This window comes from Rosa chinensis, chromosome 3 (genome assembly GCF_002994745.2).
Source record: "Rosa chinensis cultivar Old Blush chromosome 3, RchiOBHm-V2, whole genome shotgun sequence".
Classification (NCBI taxonomy): domain Eukaryota; kingdom Viridiplantae; phylum Streptophyta; class Magnoliopsida; order Rosales; family Rosaceae; genus Rosa; species Rosa chinensis.
The window spans coordinates 9,545,030-9,563,372 of NC_037090.1; the positions used below are offsets into that span (position 1 = coordinate 9,545,030).

Consider the following 18,343-nt stretch of genomic DNA (forward strand, 5'->3'; position numbering starts at 1 on the left):
AGATAAAGTTCCCAACCAGATAAAACGTCACCGTTAGATACCCCCAACTTGCAATGGCAATCTCGATATATTCTCCACAATCCAAGGGCACTAAAAGCCCAAATATAGAATGTTGAATAAATTTCGCTTTCTAGCTTATGCGCCTTTTTTGGACGCGTGTGACCGGCTATTCCGGTAACCCCAAACGGCGTGACCGCGTCGTCATCCTCCTTCTCTTTTATCAACTACCCTACTCCAGTACTCCGTTTCCATCAACAACTCCACCTCCCCCCTCCTCCTCCTCCTTCCCCAATTGTCCAAACCAGAAAATGTAACTGCACCCAAAAACCCATCAGCTATGTCTTCTCGTTACAACCTCCCTCCTTTTCTTTTCGTATTTAAGATCTGCAACTCTCACCTCTCCGGCCAAGCCTTGATCGGCGCCAACCACACCTCCGCTCGATTCTGCTCCCGCTAAACCACTCCCCCCCCCCTCCTCTCCAATACAACACAATTTTTCTGAGAATTTTTTCGACTGCGAAATTTTCCGTGAATTTATAGACGATATGGAGCCTAATACAGTTAAGCCGGGGTTCCTGAAGAACACTCTGGTGCGGTGTTTCCTGGTCGGCGTCGTCATGGTACTGTTCCGGTTCGCTTACGTCATCACCGTCACCGGCGAGTCGTGTAAAGTCGGCAACTTTTGCTTTCTTAATCTTCCGGAGAATCTCAACTTCGTCATCGCCAGCACCGGAGCTTCCGCGGCCGTGGCAGCGGACGGCGCCGTTTCGAGGAGTGCGGTGGGGCCGGAGAGGAACGACATGTACACCAGCAAGGACTGGATCAAGGCCGTCCATTTTTACTCCGCCATTTTCCAAGATCTGATCTCGCAAGGGTTTCTGTCGCCGAAATCCAAGTCTCTGTGCGTGGAAACCCCGACGGGGCAGGAAGTCTACGCCTTGAAAGAGAGCGGCGTCAAGGACGCGGTCGGGATTTTCAAGAAAGCCTCGAGGCCTTTGGTGATTCGCGGCGAGGCGCACCGGATGCCGTTCGCCGATAACTCGTTCGACTTCGTTTTCTCCGGCAACGGCCGCCTCGACAAGTCGCCGAAGGCGGCGGAGTTCGCGGCGGAGATTGTACGGACGCTCAGGCTCGAAGGGTTTGCGGTGGTCCACATCGGAGCCAAGGATACTTATAGCTTTCATTCTTTTATTGATTTGTTCAATTGCTGCAAGTTAGTTACTTCACGCGACATCGACGGCTTTAATTCGTCGATGCCGCACATACGTGAAATGGTGTTGAGGAAGGAGTGTGGTGCTACTAATGAGGTTGTGAATTCCGGTGGAAATTCCGGTAATAAGTGCTCGGTTCCGGCGCATAAGCTTGAGTTGGTGAGGAAAGCGGAGCCAATTATTCAAATTGAGCCAATGAAGCCGTGGATTACTTTGAAGAAGAATATACAGAATGTGAAGTACCTTCCGTCGATGGCGGATATTAGCTTTAAGAGGAGGTATGCTTATGTTGATGTTGGAGCTAGGAGCTATGGTTCGAGTATTGGTAGCTGGTTCAAGAAGCAGTACCCGAAGCAGAATAAGACATTTGAAGTTTTCGCTATTGAGGCTGATAAGATTTTTCATGAACAGTACAAGCTGAAGAAGGGGATTACTTTGCTGCCGTATGCTGCTTGGGTGAGGAATGAGACATTGTCGTTTGAGATTAATGGAGACCCTGGCGAGAAGGTGAAGGAGAAAGGTAGAGGAATGGGGAGGATTCAGCCGGTGAAGTCGGTTAATGGGGGGTTTGATGGTGAGGTGGATAGGATCCAGGGGTTTGATTTTGCGGATTGGGTGAAGAATACTTTCACAGAGAAGGATTTCGTCGTGATGAAGATGGATGTGGAAGGGACGGAATTTGATTTGATTCCGAGGCTGTTTGAGACCGGAGCAATTTGTTTGATCGATGAGGTGTTTCTTGAATGCCATTACAATAGGTGGCAGAGGACACGCCCTGGTGAGAGAAGTGCAAAGTATGAAAAAACTTATGGCCAGTGCTTGGACTTGTTTACTTCACTAAGGCAAAGTGGGGTTCTTGTTCATCAGTGGTGGTGACATTACAGGTTTCTTTGATTCTAGTCATACAACATTTTCTTTTGTAATTTTGTTTTACAGAGAAAAACTCAAAAAGTAGTTTCATGGTTGTAAGAATTGCAGCTGAAAATGAAAGTTTCATTACTTCTTTTTAGTCTAGAAGAGAACTTGTTTACCTCATTACCAGACAGTCTCTATTTGTTAACTCGACTTGATTTGTGTTTAATTTGGATTGTTATTTTACTATTTGGATTGCTAGAACACCTTCTAAATAGACAGTGGAATTGAGTTCATGGTAGTGATTTGCATCAGAAATATGAACTTTTTTTAAGGCACTAGGAATGTTGAGAGCAAAGATTGAAGGTTAGCATTTTGCATCCAGGTGCTTTGTTAGATAAGTATTAACCCCCTTAAAGGTAGGCATTTGATTTCTTGAGAGGCCAAAGTTTTGTTTCAAGTCAGTTATTCTATCTGACATTCTGCTTCTCCTAGTTTCATTTCATGTGAACTCTTCGTACATCATTTCAAGATACAGAATCTAGTTATAAGTTCCGTTAGCTTGAATTATATGGTTTCAGGTAGTACTGTTTTTGCCTAAAAAAGGTATTGCTGTTGTATGCCTGTAAGTTACAAATTCAGTTGGTATTAGAGGTAGATTCAACAATGATCTGAATTCAGTTGGTCTCGTTTTAGATGCGACAAATTCTTGTCACTGTAGAAGTGCAGTAGTAATTACGTTGTCTGGTTAGTTTAGTAGTATTTGTAAACAAATCATTCCAATTAGGATTCTGAGAGACACCCAACGAAGCTAAAAGGGCCTTCTGTTCTCTTGCAAAATTGTTCCATGTTGCATCTTTGTCTTGGTGAGTTGTAGGTTTGCTGGAAAGTCCATATTTGTGGCTCAAAATGGAAGCTTCTTTAAGCTCCTTTTGACTTCTATGACTCAATCATTAGCTCACCGATTTAAGCTTCATAATTGGTTGAATGCCAGCAGCTTGTTCTTTGAATAGCGCTGCAGGCTTTGGCAGGTGCACATGGCATTAGGAACTGAGCATATGTTTTGTTTCACTAGAGTTATGTCCCTGCTGTACCCAGCTCACGCTACTTTTCCAAAATTTCAGATCGTTGAGACATTTCGTCGAACATTTAGAGTGCAGAAAATAAATCTGTAACTAAAAAAAAAAGAGGTGTTGAGTAACTGATGAAAACCACTATGAGTTTGCTACCCTCAATGCCTGGGAGTACATTTAAACTAAGCTTAGCACTCATGCTATCTTCATTTCATAATTTTTAATTTTTCATAATATGTTTGGCAAATAAGGGCATATCACGAAGCTTTCATGCTGATTTATTGTGGACACGAAATTCATTTTTCTTTTACTATGAATAAGTATGGTCATAATTTATAAATTCATCTGTAGACAGCCGAACAAGAGAGAGTTTCCCTCTCGACCCTAGTAAACCCTAGCAATCCCAGTTCGACTCTTCCGATCTTTCTTCAGACACCAATCTCTGTCGTCTTCCTCCATGTTGCCTTTCAAGATCCTCGTTTGGAACTGTAGGGGTCTCAACAACACGGAGACTCAGGATGCTCTTGTCAACCTTGTTCGCCAGCACAACCCTGGTATTATCTTCCTTTCCAAAACGCTAGCTTCACCAGACCTTCTTTATGATGTCAGGAGACTTCTGGGATTCAATGGCTTCATCTGTTCCCCAAGCAGTGACGACTGTCGTGGTCTCGGTCTTTTTTGGCGCAATGAAATCCCAGTGCGACTCTGGAACTACTCCTCTAATCATATTGATGTTGAAGTTGGTACTATTGGTTCAGAAGGAGTTTTTCGATTTACAGGGGTGTATGGAGTAGCTACTACTACAGATCATATGATTAGCTGGAACCTTTTGCGAACCCTAGCTGCCCAAGTTAACATGCCTTGGATTGTAGTAGGGGACTTCAATGAGATTCCTGCCTTGCAGACAAGTCTGGTGGTCCACCAAGGAATGCAGCTCAGATGAATCGTTTTCGGCAGGCCTTGGTGGACTGTGATATTATGGATATGGGATTTGTTGGTTCTCGATATACTTGGTCCAATTGTTTCACTAAAGAGAGACTTGATCGAGCTTGTCAGAATGTGCATTGGAGGGAATTATATCCCTTCTCTAAAGTTATTACATTGCCCTTGAGCAGATCTAATCACTGTCCTCTTCTCATTGAAGTGAATCCAGAACCGATCTCCTCATTTAGAACCCCAAAGCGCTTCCATTTTGAAGAGATGTGGTTGCAGCATATTGGTTGTGATAATGTGATCGCACAGGGTTGGATGATTCCAGTAACCGGTGATCTCATAGATCAAGTTGGTAGGAAAATCAAGCATACTGGTGATCTTTTACAGCGTTGGGATTCTGGTGTATTCCAACAGCGTCAAACTGAGATGAAGCTCATTCAGGGCAAATTAAATGATCTTATGAGAAAGGATTATGAGGTAGCTCATTTTGAGGAGCAGAAGGCTCTACAGTTTAGATTGAATGAGTTACTCTCCCTTAATAAGACTTATTGGCGTCAACGATGCCGGATTCAATGGCTACGAGAAGGTGATCGTAACACCTCTTTCTTTCATAAAAGAGAGTCTAATCGGCGATGTCGGAACAGAGTGAAGGGTTTGGTCAATGACCTTGGGCAATGGACATCTCAACCTAACGAGGTGGCTGACATTCTTATTGATTACTATGATAATATCTTTCACTCTGAGCATGTGGATAGTGAGGCCCTGGCTCTTATTCTTGACTCCATGCAACCCAAAGTTATTGATGAGATGAATGCTAATCTTTTAGCTCCTTATACAGATTCTATAATAAAGAAGGCGTTATTCCAAATGCATCCTTCAAAATCTTCTGGTCTCGATGGTATGTCTCCTTGTTTTTTTTTTTTTTTTTTTTTCAGAAATTCTGGCATGTTGTTGGACATGATGTCTGCATGGCTGTTAGGGCAGTGCTTCTTACAGGTCAGGTTGCACAGGAATCTAATTTCACTCATTTGACGCTTATTCCGAAAATCAAAGAGCCAAAGTTGCCATATGATTTAAGACCCATTACACTATGCAATGTTGTGTACAAGATTGCCTCTAAGGTTTTGGCTAACAAGTTGAAAAGAATTCTTCCTCAGATTGTCTCTCCGCTCCAAAGTGCCTTTGTTCTTGGAAGACTTATCTCAGATAATACTTTAGTGGCTACAGAAGTAGCACACTTCATGAAGAAACTTAAAAGGCAGTCTGAGGGCTTCTTCTCCCTGAAACTTGATATCTCAAAAGCCTATGATAGGTTAGAATGGTAGTATGTGGAAGCAGTTTTACTCAAACTTGGATTTTGTAGACGATGGGTGGACCTTGTGCTAGCTACTGTCAAATCGGTTAGTTATTCTATTCTTATGAATGGCAACCCAATGGGCTTCATCTTACCAACACGAGGTATTCGACAGGGTGACCCTTTGTCACCTTACCTTTTCATATTGTGCGCCGAAGGTCTTTCCTCATTAATTTGTTCTTCGGTTCAGAATGGTACTATCAAAGGCTTACTATTGTCGCCAACTGCTCCTGTAATTCATCACTTACTCTTTGCTGATGATAGCTTTCTTTTTGGGGAAGCTTCTACTAGATAATGTCAAGCTTTCAAGAACTTGTTAACTATCTATGCTAGGGCTACCGAGTAGATGATCAATTTGCAAAAGTCCAGTGTTGTTTTTAGTGGTAATGTCAGCCGAGAAGTTAGAAATCATCTATCTTCGATTCTTGGTGTGACATGTGTCAAGGAATATGGCTTGTATTTGGGACTTCCCATTCATGTAGGTCATAATAAGAAGGCTATTTTGGCTTATCTGAAAGAAAGACTTACCAAAAAGCTACTTAGTAGGTGATCCAGGATCCTCAGTACAGGTAGTAAGGAGTTATTAATAAAAGTTGTGGCTCAAACTCTACCTAATTATGTTATGAACTGCTACTTACTACCCAAGTCTTTGTGCGATGACCTTCAACAACTTTGTTCTCAATTTTTTTGGGGAAGTACAGATGAGAAGAGGAAGATACATTGGCGGACCTGGGAAAAGATGTGTGTCCCTAAAGATGCTGGTGGCATGGGGTTTAAGCATCTCCATGCTCATAATTTGGCTATGTTAGCTAAACAAGGTTGGCGGCTTCTCTCAAATCCAGATTCACTAGTTGCACGAGTTTTTAAAGCTGTATATCATCCATGAGGCTTTTTCTTACTGTTGACATGGGTGACAGACCATCTTATTCATGGAGAAGTATAATGGAAGCTTGACCGGTGTTACAAGCTGGTTTATTTTGGAGGATTGGGAATGGTAGGTCGGTGAAGATCTGGGAGGATGATTGGATACCTAATGTATCATCTCATTCCCTAGAGAAACTGGCAGATACAGTGTTTGAATTGGTCTCTGATTTGATTAACATGCATGACTATACCTGGGATATCTCTACTGTTCATGCATGCTTTGATCCTGATGTTGCTTCCTAGGTTTTGTCTATTCCATTGAGTAGACGTGTGGGGTTTGATAGAGCTGCATAGAAACTGGATAAACGTGGTTTCTTTTCTGTCAAGTTAGCCTATGTCATCGCTTGTGACTTTTCTATTGGTAATGTGTTTGCTTCAACTTCTCTTAGTGATCCTTATGCATAGCTTTGGAATGCTTTGCGGAAAGCCAATGTTCCAAACAAAGTGGCCATTTTCGGTTGGAGAGCTGCTCACAACTTGCTTCCTACTCGAACTGCTTTGGCATCCAAAGGCTATTCAAGTGAATTAAACTGTTGTGTTTGCTCTGAATCTGTAGAAACTCTTGAACATGTATTTCGAGAATGTAGTATTGCCAAAGATATTCTAGGTGCTCTTCCATTCTCCTCTCCATCATCCTCCCTGTCTTGGAAGGAGTGGCTTTTGGATCGAGCTTCTGCTCTCTCTACTAGTGTATTTGATAAGCTGCTGATTTTGTTATGGAGCTTTTGGAAAAACCGGAATGATCATTTCTGGAGGAATTGATCTCAAACTAGTCAGAGCTTAGTGGCATCCTCTATGGCCTGGTATGAGGAATATTTGCAAGCCAATAAACCTCTCCATAAGTCCCCTTCTGCTCAACGGAATACAATTAAACGGTGGATAGCCCCTACGGGAGAGACTTTGAAATTGAATGTGGATGGAGCTTTTCTACCTAATGTACAATTTGGAGGTATAGGTGGAGTTCTCCGCAATGCTCAAGGTCAGTTTCTTGCTGCCTTTTCGCATCGAATTAACTTTGTAAGCTCTCCATTACATGCCGAGTTGTTGGCCTTAAGGAATGGTTAACAACTGCTGCAAGCCATGGATGTTACTAACGCTATGGTGGAGAATGACTGCTTGATGGCTATACAGGCCATTAACTTGTTGAGTTGTGATTTATCTCCTTTGCAAGCCTTGATAGCTGATGTTAAAAGCCTGCTGGCCTGTAGTGTTGATCTGTGCATTAATTTTGCCCTTAGACAAGCTAATATTGTAGCTCATAGGTTGGCAAGTTTTAGCATTGAATCAAATGTTCAACTTGAGTGGTTTGTAAATGCTCCAGATTTGATATTGGATGCCCTTATGTACGACGTTACTCGTACTCAGTAATAAAACTTCTCTCTTCTTTAAAAAAAAAATTATAAATTCATAAAAATAAAACCCTAAAGTCTCTCTAGCCCTAGAGTCGCGAGAGAGCAAAAACACCAAACTATTCCTTGTCCAGTGGTGGCCAAGGATGGTACTGACATCGTCGCATTGTGGGTGTTCCCTAGGAGGGTTGGTGCCACCACCACGACCCATGACGCTTCCACCACGAGCCATGGTGCCACCACCACGACCAGGGATACCACGACCACCTCTCCCACGTGTGGCATTGCCACCACATGTATTCGCACCAAACCTACTGTTTCCTTTATTGTTAGGGCGGTTATATGGACCCATACGTCCCTCATATCCTTTATTCTTAGGGTTCCGTGATAGGAGCATTTTAATGCGACGTTTTAACTGCATTTCCCTACATTTCTTACGTTATTTCCTTATTAAAATCCTGTTTAGGAAAGTTTCCATTCTTTGATTGGGAAAGTTCCTATTTGTAGAAAGTTTATATTTTGTAGTTTCTATTTATCATTTTTAGTAAGTTGCCATTTTTCATTTTAGGAAAGTTTCTATTTTTCTTATTAGTTTCTATTTTTAGGACCTCCAAGCAAGTGGAAAATCTTGAGGAGGAAAATCAAAGTTGCAAGGAAGTGGAAAATCTTGAGGAGGAAAATCAAAGTTGCAAGGAAGTGGAAAATCTTGAGGAGGAAAATCAAAGTTGCAAGCAAGTGGAAAATCTTGAGGAGGAAAATCAAAGTTGCAACCAAGTGGAAAAACTTGAGGAGGAAAATCAATTCAAGTTGAACAAGTGATAAACATGTGGGAAGATATTTTTTACAAATTTGTCTAACATATCTAGCCCTTCATTTATGTTCATCTCCACCCTCCATTCATCATTTTTTGGGCTATAAATACACTTCTCCTCTCACTCTCAAAACAAATTCCTTCATCCATTCCATCTTCTTTGTCTCTCCATTTCCTTCCCATTTTCCTAAACACACATTCCTTCATCCATCTCATCTTCTTTGTCTCTCCATTTCCTTTCCATTTTCCCATACACATTCATTCATCCATTTCATCTTCTTGTCTCACCATTTCCTCTCCATTTTCCTTAGTCACCAATTCCTTCATCCATCTCATCTTCTTTGTCTCTCCATTTCCTTTCCATTTTTCTCTCCATTCTCTAGTTTTAAGTTTCTGCATTTTTAAGCAAAGAGAAGAAGAGAAGAAGAAGCCATGAAGCCTCCTAGCCGTCATCATCCACCTTGTGCCGTGATAGTGAAGTCTTGCTTTAAAGATTCAAGATCAACGTCTCAAGCTCTTCATCATCCACTCCCTTCATGGTGTAATTCTATCTTTTTCCTTGTAATTTCTTGGTTTTCTTTGTTTAGATTTGTAGAACTATGAATTCTAGTTAACAAATAATGTTAAGGGCAAAGTTTAAAGCCCGTTTATATGTTTTGAGATAAAGTTGTGATTTCTATATGTTGATTTTTATGTTTCTTATGTGGGTTTGTTTAATTAAATTTGCATGATAGAAAACTTTTGTATTTTAATCTTATGTGGTTGCAAACACTTAGGGTTTTGATATAATTGGTGCTAGGTTTAAGAACATGAAATCGACTTTTCGTTTTGTGTAAACTTGAATCAAAGTAGTAAAGGTTTTGTGCAAAGACCGAATTTAATTAAAGAGGATTGCAATTAGGTGGACTTTTCCATACTAAGTTGTACACTTGAGTTGATAGCCTTTCTCTATGTGTAATGCGTTAAACATGACATGATTGACTAGCTTTCTAGGGCTTGATTGCATGTTTGATAGGATTAATCTAGGTGCTTTCGCTTAGGTTAATTAGCATTGAAAAGTAAAATATGGGAAATCATTTGCTTTCGAATGTTTCACATGATCAACTCCTCTCTCATGACATTTAAAATCAACTATAAGAATTGTAATTGGATTTCTTGCATATGGATGTGGTTTTGATCTTTGTTCCTTGCGATCCACCCTTGTATATATGTTTTTACATTTTCTTTATTTTATTTATTTTAATTTTAATTTTAAAAATCCTAATCCCCCCCCTTATTTGTGTTTACTTGTATATATTTATTCTTTATTTTATTTTTGTAAATAATACTTTTCTTTATTTGTTATACAATTACAAGTGTACCCTCAATCCCCGGAATAGAACGATCCCTATTTTCTTATACTACTAACGATATTTCAGGGTTAAATTGCGCGCTTGCTTCGAGCGGCACCAATTTTTGGCGCCGTTGCCGGGGATTGAAAAATCACTTGCTAAATTGTTCATTTATTGTATATATTTGTTGTATATAAATTGTTTAAAACTTAGTTTAAATATTATTTATATTATTGAACAAAAATTTTAATTGTAGGTTGTAAATTGAGAGGAATAGGTGAAGTCTCTTTTGTTAATATTGGCCTAAACCCCTTACTGGTACCTAGCTCAGGTCCCTAAAAGGTTGAGGGCGGCCTTTATTAACACTTGTTGAACTGTCTTCACACTTATGAACTTTTTCATCTTAGTAAGTATAGCCTATGTGGAATGGTGTCTAGGAAGGGGACAACGTTCATGACGGGTTTTTGAATCCAGAAGTGCTTGCAAATGGGCATAAACCACAATGTGGGAGTAGCTCATGCCAAAATGGATTTTTCCTCTCGTGTTCGTCCTCCCCCACCTGGCCATTTCAGTAAGGTTGCCCAAACGATTTGAAAGGGAGTTTGTGTCTAGGCGACTATACTTGGGCCGCACGTCCACTTGATTTACCCCTTGGAATTTGATTCGATATCAATAATGTTTATAATAAAAGAAATACTTGTGAATACTCTATACGTGTAAATTAGTTTTGTTGTTTCACACTTTAAACTTGTAAAAATACTTTTCACGTTTTATACTCACTTGAGTACTTAACTTGTGTCTTATGTACATTATACTTGTTAATTATACTTGTAGTTTGTAATTAATAGTTATACTTGTTTTTATTTTGTATTTCTTTGTTAATTATAGTTACTAACTTTATTTAATGCAGGTACCGTCTGGCTGCAAGACGTAAAATACAAGCGCTACTTGGGAGGCAACCCAATTCAGAATATAATCAGATTTGCTTTCTCTTTCCCTGTTTCTTTTTATTTTTCATTTTTTTCTCTATTGTTTTTATTTTATGATTTGTTTTCGTAAATGTCTTCTATCTATGCTTACTTATTTCATTGCATGCTTTTAATTGATTACATTGAGGATAATGCAATATTTAAGTGTGGGGGAAGGAATTTATATTTTTGTCTTTCATTTTGAGTCCTATATATTTTATATATATATATATATATATTTTGTCTTTTATTTTTGAGTCCTATATTATTAAAAAAAAAAAATTAAAAAAAAAAAAAAAAACTGCATTCATTCAGTCTTATTAAATTCAGCTATTTACAAAAAAAAAAAAAAACAAACAAAAAAAAACAAAAAAATAATAATAATAATACTCTAAACTAAGCCATGTCTGCATCTTTGTAGGAGTTGAGGCTGAGCTCAAGGGAAATGCGAGAGTCACCGCCATAGCCACTACCTCCCTCGGAAGTAGTCTTCATGTTGCCAAAGATGTCCTCACCATGCATGGGGAATAGTGGAAGGGTTTCTATCTCCTGGTGATCTCCTCCTCGTTGTTCCATGAAAGATTGTCCTCCTGTTGTGCCAAAGGAGGTAGTACTGGTATTAGTGTTGAAGGGTGAGGAGGAATATGGGTCAACACCATAGCCGACACGTGACCCAAAGTTTAGATCAATGGATCTACCATCATCAGTAGAACTAGTGGATCCAAAATTGAGATCGAGAGATCCACCAACCGGAACGTTCCGAAATTCCTTCAACTTCTGCCTCTCACGAGCCTTGAGGTTCTGGAACCAAAAGAAGACGTTCTTGTCCTCGATCTGCCCATATTGTTGCAGATGAAGGCAGATCTCTTGAATCTGCTCTGGAGTTGGGTACTTAAAACCCTTATCATAGTAAAGGCCCTTGAGGATTCTTAGTTGAGGCGGTGTGGGAGCCCACCGGTTACTACTCCCGGCTGCTTGGATGCTTCCTCCCTCCTCGGTTGGTTGCTGGGCTTGTAATTCCATTTGTTGCTGGGTTTGTAACTCCATTAGTTGCAGAGTTCGTGGTTCCATGTTGATGAAGAAAGGATTGGAGTTTCGAAAGAAAGGCTGAAGGGTTGAGAGAGAAAGGATGGAACTCGGAAGAATTTTCTTTTGGAGTGAATAGTCGCTCCCTCAGAATGCACCTAATTATAGAACGAGTGAGCAGATCTCCACCGTTGGATGGACGACCTCTGAGATTAAATCTACGCGTTGGATTAAAGTCACCCGCAAACACGGAAAAGCTGTTGCCGCGTGGAAGACACGTGGGGGAACCAAACGAATCTCGAGGAGCTGTGACAGACAAGCTACAGTCGAAAGCAGGTTTAATTGCCGTGAATCAAGGAAAAGAAGGACGCGTGGGGGAATCAAACGAATCTCGAGGAGCTATAGCCGAAAGCATGCCATAAATCCAGGAAAAGAAAGGAATATTTACACGTGGGGGAGTTTCTTGGGCCGTGAACTGTCATAACTCTTCTCCTTCCCGGAGAAGCTTTGTTAAAACTGTGTGCCTGTTGAGATTTCTACCCTATTTTGTGCTTTACATATACATCCTTTTTTGTCTCCTCCAGATTTTACTAAGGTTTGTCTAAGCGTGCAGTTTCAAATTCCTTCTACTTCCTCATGGCTCGAACCAAGGTTACCCCTCGCAGGGGCGTCAATCAACGCCGTGTTCTCTCTTTGGAAGAAGAAGGTCGTCAAGCGGCCACTAGAGCTGGGCTTACTCGTCCATGGGACCATCGTCCTATCCGTGAGCGTACCCGCAGTCCCCCTCCTCTGCCTCGTCGCTCTCCCAGACTGCATCCCGGAGAGTCTTCTTCCTCACCAGCTGCTCGTGCTCCTCGCCCTATGGCCACCCTGGAAAGCTTGTCGGATTCGATTGATGATTTGCGTTCCTCTCTCCGCGATGGTATTATGGTGACAGATTGGAGAGTCAATTGCATGATCGATTACATCTCTGAGATGAACTGCTCTTTGATCCGCTGTCACACTGCAATAAACAAGCTTGCTCAGGAAGTCAATAACTTGCAGAGTTATCCTCCTGGGTTTCCTCGCAAGGACGCTACTGCATCACAACATGAGAACCCTCCTCAGGAGGCTGAAACCAGCAAAAGGGCTGCCACTCGCCCGCATACCGCTCCTCCAAAGGAGTAAATGGAGGTACAAGTCTAGGCTGAAAGACTTTAAACATTAAGCGCTGCATGGGAGGCAACTCATTTCAACTGTAGCTGTGGAGGAGCCATCAAACGCAGATTTGCTTTCTTGAACTCTTCCTTCTATTTTATTTTCATGAATTTTAGGTTGTTTTAGGTTTCGTTGTGTTAATTTTCTCTTCTATGCTTGATTTATGTTTTGCATGATTTATATTTGTTTATACATTGAGGACAATGCATGAATTAAGTATGGGGGAAGGGTTATTGCTTTATTGTGTTTTTAGTAGTTAGTATAAAAAAAAAAAAAAAATAGTTGAAGTTGGATTGTGTTTTTTGTGTTTTTAATTGATGTTGTGATACACTAAGGTATATTAGATTAAACATAGTCTTGAAAAAGGGTAGCTGTTTCAGTCCCATTGCACATCGAGACTCCCTGTTCCCGTACCTAAGTGTTGAAATTAAATTATTTAAAAAAAAAAATTTGGTTACTTTTGTTTTTGTTTTTGAGTCTTAGAATGCCCTTTCAACTGTCTAAGATGATTCTATATCTCTGAAATCATGATTAAAAGATGATCACAAAATTGAGATGATTTTTAAAATGGTATTCTTTGGTTAATTAAGATATATGAAAAATGCATGCATGTGTAGTGGATATGGATTTCGTAACCTTGGTACAGAATATGAGCATGTTAGGATGAGTTTTGATTCATAAAAGCCCATGTGAGATATTTGAGCCATGTCCCTTTTTCTTGGAGTGATAATTGAAAAATATATTCTTAATTTTTTGGCGATGTTTTGATGATCTCATTACTCTTTCATTTGATTGATTGCTTGCCATAGATTAAGTTTGATGGACTAGAGAATGCTAGAATTCGCTCTTGTGCTTGTTGAGACGTTTGTCAATACATGGCCCTGATTCTGGAAGGGATAGAGGCAACCTAGGAATTATCACCATTGCCAAATAAGCATGTGTCCCTATTTGTGCCCGTCATGGGACTCCCTTAGATAAACCCCTTTGAGCTTACATTAAGCCTTTTCTTTCATCACCCTTAAATCCTTAACCCTGAACCTTAGTATAGCTACACTCCTACCCTTTGTTCTAAAAACTTAGTGGAGCTATATTTTGGGACTTTACTTGAGGATTTGGCATTGAGAACGAAGATTGAGAAGAGGTGAAAGTTCAAGTGTGGGGGTAGACTTGTCCATGAAAAAAAAAAAAATTGTGAAAGCCGTGAAAAATGAAAAGAAAAGAAAAAAATTGTGTACGGCTAGAAAAGAAAAGAAAGAAAAATGTTTATGGATTTTAGTCTTCCATACTTAGTGATTTTGGAGTTTACTTTGAACTGAAGGCCCACTACAGAAAAATTTGGCCTTTGTCCATTCCACTATAGTTCTAGGGAAGTTTACAATGAAGATTTGGCCCAACATGAAGACATTAGGCCCTTTTATGTTACCTCTAGGGAAAGTGACGTTTTTGCAATGCCTTGGTGGATTTCTTGAGGTCTCTACATCTACATGTGCTCTGCTAGGTTTTTAGGACACTTTGATAAATCCTTACCCTTCATTTCTTAAAACCTTGAGCCGTGGCCCCATTACAACCCTAAATAAGACCTTCTTGATCCTTAAGATGGGACAGCCTTTGATTTGTGGAGATGAGTTACAAGAGTTGAACCTATGGCTTGGGTCCATCCGTGCAAGTAGTTGATATCCTTCATGAGATCTTTTCAAAAAAAAAATTATATTCACAAAGTGCTTTTCGTTTCTTATATATGTGAGCTATTTGATTGCCTCAAAATATTTTCTCTCACATATAATTGAGTGATTATAAACTTTTAAGCATTGTCTTGAATTCTGAGAGAAGAAAGAGTGGATATACCTTGTGAGGATATGAATCATACTTGTTCGAAGCATGCTTAACAGAAACCATCACCATTATTACAACCAAGTCCTACTTGTGTATGTGTGGATTATATGTTTTAATTAACTCTTGAATATCTACATATTGATTCTTGGTTGAGTGCTAATCTTGATGTAGTGAAAGTAGGAGATTTCTGAGACAAAAAGTTGAAGGGCAATAGAGTCATTGTTTTGTAGAGTCTTTAATTTTCGTTGAGTGTTAGTGTGTGTCTTAGTGTGATTTTGCTAAGGGACTAGCAAAAGCTAAGTGTGGGGGAATTTGATAGGAGCATTTTAATGCGACGTTTTAACTGCATTTCCCTACATTTCTTACGTTATTTCCTTATTAAAATCCTGTTTAGGAAAGTTTCCATTCTTTGATTGGGAAAGTTCCTATTTGTAGAAAGTTTATATTTTGTAGTTTCTATTTATCATTTTTAGTAAGTTGCCATTTTTCATTTTAGGAAAGTTTCTATTTTTCTTATTAGTTTCTATTTTTAGGACCTCCAAGCAAGTGGAAAATCTTGAGGAGGAAAATCAAAGTTGCAAGGAAGTGGAAAATCTTGAGGAGGAAAATCAAAGTTGCAAGGAAGTGGAAAATCTTGAGGAGGAAAATCAAAGTTGCAACCAAGTGGAAAATCTTGAGGAGGAAAATCAAAGTTGCAAGCAAGTGGAAAATCTTGAGGAGGAAAATCAAAGTTGCAACCAAGTGGAAAAACTTGAGGAGGAAAATCAATTCAAGTTGAACAAGTGATAAACATGTGGGAAGATATTTTTTACAAATTTGTCTAACATATCTAGCCCTTCATTTATGTTCATCTCCACCCTCCATTCATCATTTTTTGGGCTATAAATACACTTCTCCTCTCACTCTCAAAACAAATTCCTTCATCCATTCCATCTTCTTTGTCTCTCCATTTCCTTCCCATTTTCCTAAACACACATTCCTTCATCCATCTCATCTTCTTTGTCTCTCCATTTCCTTTCCATTTTCCCATACACATTCCTTCATCCATTTCATCTTCTTGTCTCACCATTTCCTCTCCATTTTCCTTAGTCACCAATTCCTTCATCCATCTCATCTTCTTTGTCTCTCCATTTCCTTTCCATTTTTCTCTCCATTCTCTAGTTTTAAGTTTCTGCATTTTTAAGCAAAGAGAAGAAGAGAAGAAGAAGCCATGAAGCCTCCTAGCCGTCATCATCCACCTTGTGCCGTGATAGTGAAGTCTTGCTTTAAAGATTCAAGATCAACGTCTCAAGCTCTTCATCATCCACTCCCTTCATGGTGTAATTCTATCTTTTTCCTTGTAATTTCTTGGTTTTCTTTGTTTAGATTTGTAGAACTATGAATTCTAGTTAACAAATAATGTTAAGGGCAAAGTTTAAAGCCCGTTTATATGTTTTGAGATAAAGTTGTGATTTCTATATGTTGATTTTTATGTTTCTTATGTGGGTTTGTTTAATTAAATTTGCATGATAGAAAACTTTTGTATTTTAATCTTATGTGGTTGCAAACACTTAGGGTTTTGATATAATTGGTGCTAGGTTTAAGAACATGAAATCGACTTTTCGTTTTGTGTAAACTTGAATCAAAGTAGTAAAGGTTTTGTGCAAAGACCGAATTTAATTAAAGAGGATTGCAATTAGGTGGACTTTTCCATACTAAGTTGTACACTTGAGTTGATAGCCTTTCTCTATGTGTAATGCGTTAAACATGACATGATTGACTAGCTTTCTAGGGCTTGATTGCATGTTTGATAGGATTAATCTAGGTGCTTTCGCTTAGGTTAATTAGCATTGAAAAGTAAAATATGGGAAATCATTTGCTTTCGAATGTTTCACATGATCAACTCCTCTCTCATGACATTTAAAATCAACTATAGGAATTGTAATTGGATTTCTTGCATATGGATGTGGTTTTGATCTTTGTTCCTTGCGATCCACCCTTGTATATATGTTTTTACATTTTCTTTATTTTATTTATTTTAATTTTAATTTTAAAAAATCCTAATCCCCCCCTTATTTGTGTTTACTTGTATATATTTATTCTTTATTTTATTTTTGTAAATAATACTTTTCTTTATTTGTTATACAATTACAAGTGTACCCTCAATCCCCGGAATAGAACGATCCCTATTTGCTTGTACTACTAACGATATTTCAGGGTTAAATTGCGCGCTCGCTTTGAGCGCATCATTCCGCTCCTTACGCCCTCTTTTGGGTGCATTATAATTAGCCTTATGAACGCTCTTAGTTCTAATGGGCCTTGAATTATAATTCCTCATTAGTATGTTATCATGTTTCTCAGCTACAGATATGAGATTGATAAGCTGATGAAACCTCGTGATCCGTCCAGCATTGACTTCAGTGCAGTATTGCTTTGATACCACAATGGCTGAAATGGGGAAGGTGGAGAGAGTATTATCAATTAGCTCTTGCTTTGTGACAGGTTATCCACAAAACCTCAACATGGACTGTAAGCAAAGAGGTTCTGAATTATATTCAGCAACAGACTTGAAATCAGCAAAGCGCAGATTGTGCCATTGAACCTTTAAGTCAGGGAGGAGGGAATCTTGGACAGTACCAAAGCGCTCTTCTAGCGCTACCCATAGCTTTCTTGCATCCTTGACCGACATATACTCCAATCTGAGTGCCTTGTCCATATGGCGTTGCATCAAGATAATTGCTTGAGCATGCTTTGTAGGTGTTCGCACGAACACATGATCCGGGTTAGGTGCTTGGATTATGGGTAATATTCCCTTTGAAGTGAGGTGGTTCTCAACATCGGTTACCCAACTGTGGTAATCCGAGCCTGTTGAGTCAAGCATGGGAAAGTCGAGTATAGGTTCATTCGACATCCTGAAAATAAGAAGAGAAGATATATTAGTTTCAAAGCTAAATTTCCACGAAAACTAAAATAATAAGATTTTCGAGCTATGCTACCAAGAAAACAATTTCCAAGAATCTCTTTTGGATTAGACCAAACAATAATGTTTTAATATGGTCACAATTTGATGCTTACGAACGCTCTTAGTTCGAGCATTATGAACACTCTTAGTTCATACGAACACTCTTAGTTCTTTAAGCGTGAATCCCCACAATTCTGCTTTATTAAATAATCGAACCCATGTTCGTATATTGAAAATCCTGCAGAAAATAAAGGAATTTAAAAGACAAGAAAGCAGGAACTTTAATCTTTAAAACTTGTTGAGATTCGGACCAGATTTGCTTCTGAACAGCTCCTACTTCGAATGGTGTACAGCTCTCAAAACGAATCCAATAGGGCTTAAATTTGGAGGTCAAATAGAAGAGGCAGAGACAAACAACTTTGATGAAGGAAGGATTTTGATCTGAGGTCCCGATCAAGACGTTTCGGGGTGTGAAAACAGACTGATCTGCACAGGAACGAGCATGCTACTGGGGTAGCAGGCGTGCGACGGGTGCTCAAG

At 39.4% G+C, this 18,343-nt stretch overlaps 1 protein-coding gene across 1 annotated transcript; it reads left to right on the top strand.

Annotated features, from left to right (window-relative positions):
• Nucleotides 1-241: 241 nt before the first annotated feature.
• On the top strand, nucleotides 242-2,292 carry LOC112192630. The gene has a single exon (XM_024332438.2). The coding sequence runs from the start codon at nucleotides 546-548 to the stop codon at nucleotides 2,085-2,087; it is 1,542 nt and encodes a 513-aa protein (XP_024188206.1). The 5' UTR covers nucleotides 242-545; the 3' UTR covers nucleotides 2,088-2,292.
• Nucleotides 2,293-18,343: the final 16,051 nt, after the last annotated feature.

Bases quoted from the DNA above. Each gene is read 5' to 3' on its own strand.
- LOC112192630 (XM_024332438.2), top strand. From the start codon at position 546: ATGGAGCCTAATACAGTTAAGCCGGGGTTCCTGAAGAACACTCTGGTG.